At 43.7% G+C, this 8699-nt stretch overlaps 1 protein-coding gene across 1 annotated transcript; it reads right to left on the reverse strand.

Moving 5' to 3' along the window:
* Nucleotides 1-402: 402 nt before the first annotated feature.
* On the reverse strand, nt 403-6342 carry LOC131676064 (uncharacterized). The gene has a single exon (XM_058955191.1). It carries the CDS (start codon nt 6340-6342, stop codon nt 403-405), a length of 5940 nt encoding a protein of 1979 aa, XP_058811174.1.
* Between the last annotated feature and the right edge of the window lie 2357 nt (nt 6343-8699).

Here is an 8699-nt window from a genome sequence, read left to right on the forward strand (position 1 = left end):
ATTACATAATTAGTTCTACTCACAATTTTAGTGAACCTATTCCAAGAGTATTGGAAGAATCGTATCGTAGAATCGTAGGATATTACGTAAAATAAAGATTGCTGTAAGCATGATTTGCATGTTAGATTTTAAGTTCAATAATTTCATCTAAACACTTACAATATTTAGTTTTCCAATTTTAGTTTTAAATATTCAATTTAATAGTTTTAAGTAGTAATTTATAGGCAATAAATTTATCAGGTGTTATCAGTAACAAATGTATCTATAACGTTCGTCGTAAAGCTGCAACGTGGTATGACGATCGTGTGTGACAATTCCCGCATAGACTCAATGTCAGATCTTCTCGTTTGACAGACTGTGCACGTATGTCAGCTTCGGTGTACAAACAGCGGCGCCGCCGCATCAAGGGGTGTTGTCGGCACATACCCCCACCCGTAAACCTTGGTGAAGTTCTGGATCCTCTTGTGAGTTGGTAGGTTTACATCCTTCATCGACGTTCAACACCGCGAGTCTTGTTGCAGGCCGTCTAATAATACCACTGGCAGTTCGGACCAATGCTTGGCGGATTCTTCCATCCCGACCAACAACAGTTTCCACGATACGCCCTCGAGTCCACTGGTTCTGTTTGGTCCCATTAACCACAAGTACAAGATCACCTTTAGCGAGTTCCTTGGTCTCCTCAAACCATTTGCTCCGACGCGTTATAACCGGAAGGTATTCTCTCACCCATCTCTTCCAAAACTCGCCGACAATATATTGAGCCATCTTCCAGCTACTGCGGAGTGTTGCGTGTTTTAGTACTTCAGCAGGTTCGATTTTGTTACCTGTCGAACTACCCAAGAGGAAATGGTTGGGCGTTAGTGACTCTTGCTCCTCATACTCCAATGGTATGTAAGTCAATGGTCTAGCATTGACCAACGCTTCTGCTTCGTAAATGATGGTCTCTAACGTCTCATCATTAGGTTTACGAGGATGATCGAGTGATGAACCTATAGCTGATTTCACGGATCTAACGAGACGCTCCCACGCTCCGCCCATGTGTGGGGCTGCTGGAGGAATAAATTTCCACTTGGTCTGCGCGTTCGTGAAGGTGGTTGCAAGTGCTTCGTTTCTACGTGTGATCTCTTCCTGAAGTTGTCGATTAGCTCCTTGGAAGCAGGTGCCGTTGTCCGAGTAAAACACTGCTGGAGAACCGCGACGCGAAACAAATCTTCGGACGGCCATGACACATGATTCCGTGGTTAGATTGTGTACTATTTCCATATGCACGGCTCGAATGGACAGGCACGTAAAGAGAGCGATCCATCGCTTTGCTTGACTGCGTCCAACTTTGACATACACAGGCCCAAAATAGTCCAAGCCGACGTACGTGAAGGGACGTACATATGGCTCCAGCCTCTCTTCAGGGAGTGGTGCCATAACCGGTGATTTAGGGGTAGCTTTAAAAACTCGACACCTTGTACAATTCTTGGCCACTCTCTGCACCAGGGATCTCAATTTTGCAACCTCAAAACGCTGCCGCATTTCGTTGGTAACTGTTTCACGATTGGCGTGGCGAAACTGATGATGATACCAATCCACGATAAGAGTTGTCACTGGATGTTGCTTCGGAAGGATAACGGGGTATCTAGTTTCAAATGGTAAGTAGTGAGCCGCGCCAATCCGACCTCGCATACGCACGACCCCATGTTCATCCATATAAGGCCAGGTCTTGTAAATACAGCTGGTTTTCGGGACGGTTGAATGGTTTGCTTCGACAGGTCCCATTGATTTCTCTAGTATCGTTTTCTCTTTTGAGAAATAGTCCGTTTGAGCCATTTTCCACAGAAGAATTTCAGCTCGTGCTAACTCATCCTGCGTGAGAAGCTCCAGTTGCAGTTGTTTCCCAATATTCCTTCGACGGACGGAATCTGTGAAGCGGATAACATAGGCCATTGCACGGTGTAGTCTTGACCATTTGCTGAATCGGGAGTAATCCACGGGTGGGTGCGAGTGGCTGTGTACGAGAACCAACCTAATTTCTTCAGCCGATGTAGTAGTGAGCGGTTGTTCTGGCCATAAATCTTCTGATAACCGTAGAAACTGGGGTCCGTTCAGCCATGTACTATCAGCATTCAGATTTGGACCCGCCTTCCATTTTGTCGCATCATCGGATACATTATACTTGGACGGGACCCATCTCCACTCGTGTGGTTCACTCGAGGTCAATATTTCGCCTATTCGCACCGATACGAACTTGGGGAACCTCCGATGATCTGAACGGATCCAGGCCAATACCCTTGTGGAGTCGCTCCAAAAGAATCGTTCAGATACCGCAAGTGTATGGTTCTCCAGAAGAGTAGTGACGAATCGTAATCCAAGAATGGCAGCTTTAAGCTCGAGACGTGGAGTAGAGAGCGTCTTAATAGGTGCTACTTTGCTTTTAGCTCCTACAAGTACCATTTTAATACTGTTATTAAGTACTATCCGGAAGTAAACCGCACAGGAATAAGCGACGTCACTAGCATCTACGAAAGTATGCGCTTGCAGTTCGTAGTTTTTGGAAGGGGATGTCGAGAAATAGCACCGAGGAATTTTTAGTTCATTCAGCTTAGGAAACAGCTCGACCCATTTGCACCATTTTTGGTAGAGTTCCGCATCGATAGGGTCGTCCCATCCGATGCCAGACGTCCATGTAGATTGTATGATGACCTTAGCATGAATCAGAAAGTGTGAAACAAGTCCAAGCGGGTCGAAAAGGCTCATCACGACCTTGAGAACCTCACGCTTTGTAGGAACGTGAAGTTCATTAAGAATTTGACGAAGATCGTCTCGTAGATTGAACGAATACGAAAAACAATCGTCTGCAGGATTCCAAGTCATCCCAAGTACAGACTCAGATGTACCACCTCTTTCCAGCATCAAGTCCTTTGGTTCATCTGGAGTGTTTTCTCCAATCTCTTGTAGAAGTTTTGGCGAGTTAGAGCGAAAATGACGAATTCCGAAACCTCCCATAGAGTGGACATGAATAACATCCTTCACTACCTCGGCGGCTTCGTTGACGGTCTCGAAGCTGTCAAGATAGTCGTCGACGTAGTGGTTCTCTACAATGGCAGTGACTGCACGTGGGTAAACTTCAGCAAACTCCTGCGCGTTAACATTTTTTACATATTGCGCAGAAGCTGGTGAACATGTAGCGCCGAATGTTGCAACGTCCATGACAAACACATCGATTGGATTCGCTGGACTGTTCCGCCAGAGAAAGCATTGTGCCAAACGATCTTGCTTACGGATCCAGAGCTGGTGAAACATCTCTTGGATGTCACCACACACTGCTATAGGGAACTGACGAAAGCGGCTAAGAACGGCTGGTAAAGGCGTCAGTAAGTCAGGTCCCGTCAGCATTTTCGAGTTGAAGGAAACTCCGCTGACAGTTGCAGCAGCATCCCATACAAGTCGTACCTTGTTTGGCTTCTTGGGATGTACAACGACACCAAGAGGTAGGAACCATGTGCGTTTTGGATCGGCATGCTTCAGCTCTTCCTCTGTGGCCTTGTGTGCGTAACCCTTTCGCAAATATTCGTCGATGAGTTCCCAAACACGTTTTTGCAAATATGGATTCTTAGTTAGTTTCCTCTCTAGAGAATGTAGACGCCTAACCGCCATCGCGTAGCTATCTGGAAAATTTGGTTCATCATCTCGCCATACAAGTCCAGTTTCGAAACCTCGTTCCGTTCGCCGCGTAGTTTGCTCCATTATTTCTCTCGCTCGTAGATCTTCATTCGATTTCAGACCTTCACTTGGCCCAACGACTCCCGCATCCTCTAGTGTAAAATAGTCGCGTAATTGATTATTCAACTGCAAGCTTGGATCAGTAGCTGCTGCTACGTGGAAGTTGATAACCGCTTTCCGTTTCGATGAACCTGCAGTACACCCGTATATACTCCAACCTAATCGACATTTCGCTGCTATGGGATCCGTCGGTCCACCCTCGCGTACCTTCAATGGAACCGTCAGCCGGAGATTGTCCAATCCAATCAGTAACTTTGGTTGGGCTAGGTCATGGTCGTTCAGAGGAAGTCCGCGCAAATGCGGGTAAATTTTAGAAAGCTCGTCGTACTTCAGCGTTTGAGGAGGCAATACCAGACAACTAACAGTTCTGACTTCACACATACTGTGACGATTTGGGCTTCCTTCACCGGATATGTCCAGCTCTACTCTTCGAGATTGTCGTTCATCTCGAGATATTTTGCCCGTCCATTGTAGAGTTAGTGGTTCTACAGGGCCAGATAGGCCTAATCGATCAGCGAGCGTCTCCTCCAGAAGTGTTATGGATGACCCCTCGTCGACAAAGGCAAATACTACTTCTTTTCGCGATCGTCCGTATAGTACGACCGGAAGTATACGGAACATGGGAAAGAGATTGTTGACCTGCGTGAGGTGGCTGGCAGAAACATTTACAGAAGGTACGGTGGAATCAGAATGGAGTAGTGTGTGGTGTTTCTGTCTACAACTTTCGATCCCGCACCCTTGCCAAGATTTACAAGGCCATTTTCCGTGGCTATTAAGACAAGTGCGACACAGTCCTTTCTGATTCACGAATTTCCACCGTTCATCTATACTAAACGACTTAAATTGACGACAGTCAGCCACTCGATGTCCCTCTCGTTCACAAGTAGCACATGGCTTTCCTTGTTTTTTAACGATTGGTGGTGGAATAGGAGCGATTGGTGAAACTGTGGGCCCAGACGAGTGAATGTGTACCATGCCCTTTTCCTTTGACCTCCGTTGCTCACTTTTGATGTTTCTACCTGAGCTCGGTAACTCGAAAGACACTTGGCTCGCTGCGTATACTAGTCCTGCCATAAAATCGCCGAATGTTGCTAACGTCGCACACGGATGTTTGCTTTTGTACACAGCCCACTCCATCTTCAGCGAACCAGGAAGTTTGTCTGCTAGGTCTTGCATCAGCACCGGATTAGACAAATGCATGAACTGATTCGCTGTTTTCAAATGGTCCACAAGGTTTTGTACAGTCAATCCAAACTCCATCACAGTCTCAAGTCTATCGTGTCTGGGTGCAGGAGCACGTTGAACTTTCTCGATAAGTGTTCGTATCAGTAGCTCTGGTCTACCATATAGCGTACGCAGAGTGTTGATGACATGCGGTACACTGGTAGGAAGCAGAAGTCTGCTCCGCACCGACTCAAGTGCATGCCCCTTTAAACATCGCTGTAGGCGGATTAAATTCTCGGTATCCGTGTAACCACACGCTGCTGTGGATTGCTCAAAGCTACATATGAATATCGGCCAGTCTTCGGGATTTCCAGAGAACGGTGGTAACTCTTTCCCCATTATCTGCCTGGCCGCCATTTGATTCGCTCCGAGCGCTTTGTGGACCACCGGTTCCGCATGAAACTGGTCGGGTTGACCCAAGCGACCTCTAGGTAAATCAGATTGGGGTACTCCATCGTAGAATTGTTGCTGTGCATTTGGAATCTGTTGATGCTGCCCGTAAATGTTTCGATGCCAATCCGATTCTACCCCTGGTACTGTCGGTTCACGAAAATGTTGCTTTTGCTTGGATGCTGGGTATGTGCGACCGAGGTTTTGCATTTGCTTGGGCGCTTGGTATGCGCCACCGAGGTGTTGAATCTCGTAGTTCGGACTATTGCCACTTTCTGTCTGCACTGCTTCGGCGATAGGGTTTTGCTCGGACTGGTTGATCATTGGGGCGTTTTGAATAGGATTGCGAGTCAAGATTCCCTGACAAAATACGTTCTGTCGTTGTTTTTCAGTGGGTAGAGGTGCATTCGATCTGAGTAACGGTGCTGCTTCTCCGGATACCATCATTGACTTTTGGCATTTATCTTCAAGTGGTTCGGGAGAACATTGTTGCAACCACATTTCGATTTGCTGCTCAGAATCGGGAATTGATTCACCTCGACTGCCACACTCACTCAACTGTCGGATGATGCTACTTTTCTTCTCCAAGGACTCTTTCCGAATCAGCTGCTGTTGTTTTTGGAACTCTTTTTCATCCTGCAATTTCCGTTCGCGCAGCTTTGCTTCCTCCTCTAATAATAATTTCTTTTCCTGTAGGCGACGTTCCTCTTCTTCCAACTCTTTCTTCCTCATTGCTTCCTGGGCTTTCAATTCCTGTTCCTTCAGCAACTGTTCCTCTTCCACCAACTTCATTTGGGCCTCCAAGCGAGCAGCACGAGTACTCGAAGTCGTACTCGGGGAACCTTTTGAATGGCGTGGTGTTATTTCGGTGACCTTACTGGCCTTTCTCAAACTCGATCTAGTTGTGGACGATCGCAATGATCTGACATCGGATTGCGGTGGTTTCAGCTTATTCATTCCTGGTGTAATTACTTTCACTGTACACTCCTTGCAAAGGTAGGACCGACTCTCAATCGATTCGTCTACGCCTGCACAACGAAAATGCTCCCACATTCTGCATTGGTCACATGCGACCCATTGCTCATCGTCTGTATCCGGCCTTGTACAGGACTTACAGCTGTATCCTCCGACTTTTCGATGTTCTTCCATTTGGAACCCCGTATAATGATAAAATTCTTGAAGATTTTGTTGGTGGGGTTATGTTGCACCAAGTCTTGATAGCAAACACGCGGTTTTCCTTTGTTGTAAGCTTCAAGCTACAAATAATGTATTTTTAAATATAGCGGTGGATTACATAATTAGTTCTACTCACAATTTTAGTGAACCTATTCCAAGAGTATTGGAAGAATCGTATCGTAGAATCGTAGGATATTACGTAAAATAAAGATTGCTGTAAGCATGATTTGCATGTTAGATTTTAAGTTCAATAATTTCATCTAAACACTTACAATATTTAGTTTTCCAATTTTAGTTTTAAATATTCAATTTAATAGTTTTAAGTAGTAATTTATAGGCAATAAATTTATCAGGTGTTATCAGTAACAAATGTATCTATAACGTTCGTCGTAAAGCTGCAACGTGGTATGACGATCGTGTGTGACAATTCCCGCATAGACTCAATGTCAGATCTTCTCGTTTGACAGACTGTGCACGTATGTCAGCTTCGGTGTACAAACAGCGGCGCCGCCGCATCAAGGGGTGTTGTCGGCACAAGATGAATAAAAGGAATCAAACCTATAAAAAGAAACAATGATCGAAAAGAACAACATACAATTAATTAAATAATAAGATAAATTGCATCACTAAAGTTTATAAAATTCATTCATGAATTGCGCAAATGTGGCTGATGTTTATGAGCAAAATTAAGAAATTAATAATTGGAAAATAAACACAATTTATAAAATCAATAAAATGAATAAATTAAAGATAATTGATCAAATAAATAAAGTAATGCAAACAAAATAAAAACCGAAAAAACCCCCATTAATTGAAAATTAGTTTCCGAAGAAGTAGTCAAAAAAGCATCAATGAGCAATCCGTATCGGTTCTTGGTATTGGTTTCATATGATTTTCAGAATGTCTGAGGATGTTTTAGTATCTTTGATTTTTTAGTATATATTATGATTTTTTTTGAAAATCCAAAAAATTTCAATAAAAGCTTCAAAACTTCCGCGATGTTTTGTGAATATCAGGGAATGTATTCGGTATTTAGGGAATTTAGATGAACTCAAACATTTGCACATTTTTTAGGAATTTGTAGAAACTTCAAGGAATTTCTACCAGCTTCAGGGAATGTGTGAATTTAACCAAGCATTCTTTCATTCACGAACTAAATTAATAAACTAGATGCAGCACATTGCATAACTATCTTTTTCATACATGTACGTTTTTGTTTTTGCAGTGTTGATCTATAAATAAAACAACAGGTGCTTTGAAAATCAAGATATTCTACCTATTCACTAGTTATCTAGAACTGTAGTACCTAAGATGCTTCCGATGGCATGATTATGCATTATTTCCCGCTGAACATCCCGGTTCGATCAAAATGGCCAATTGCGTTTGGTTCGTATTGGAAAAAGAGCACTTCTCTCAGGGTTTCTGAGACCGACATCTCCAGATGCTGATATCTGCGTTTTTTTCTTTGTTTTTGAGCAAGATTTGTTTTTCTTTGTAGATTCTGAACATGGTTTTCCGTATAGCGTAGATTGTGTGTATGTTGCTATCTGAATTTTATAAACGCATCGACTGGTCTGAGAATAGAGATTGCTAAGAACCAGGATGTCATTTTTAATGGAATCCACTTCTCCGTATTGTATTTTGTAATACTCCCACGGTTGTAAGCGGTGATGTATCGGGAATTCATTCGTCCATTTTGTGAACAGAATTGATGTGAGAAAACCGATTTTCTCGGTGCTTACAACCGTGGATTCAATAACAAAGTACGGAGGAGTAGATTCCGATACAAATGTCATCCCGACTCTTTGCACTCTCTTTGCTCAGACTACCCTGTGTGCTTATAAAAATCAGATAGCAACGTGTACACAATCTAAAAATCTAGAAAATCAAAACACAAATATAAATGGTGATCATGATTTCCAGATAAGAGCAACCAGCTTATCGAGGTTTCCTTTTGTGTCTTTTCGCTTGACATGGCCACCAACGAATGCGGATGCAATTTTTAGTTTACAAACCACTTCCCAAGATCGGCGTGTTGCATCTTCAGTTTTGGTTTTACCGGCACCTTTTCCAAGACGGAACACCATTGTATTTGTTTTTAGCGCCGCTGCACATGGACGATGCTAATTGAGTCATTA

The sequence above is a fragment of the Topomyia yanbarensis genome, chromosome 1 (assembly GCF_030247195.1).
Source record: "Topomyia yanbarensis strain Yona2022 chromosome 1, ASM3024719v1, whole genome shotgun sequence".
In the NCBI taxonomy this organism is placed as follows: domain Eukaryota; kingdom Metazoa; phylum Arthropoda; class Insecta; order Diptera; family Culicidae; genus Topomyia; species Topomyia yanbarensis.

Excerpts from the sequence above, each read along its gene's own strand:
- LOC131676064 (XM_058955191.1), bottom strand. The coding sequence starts at position 6,342 with ATGAATAAGCTGAAACCACCGCAATCCGATGTCAGATCATTGCGATCG.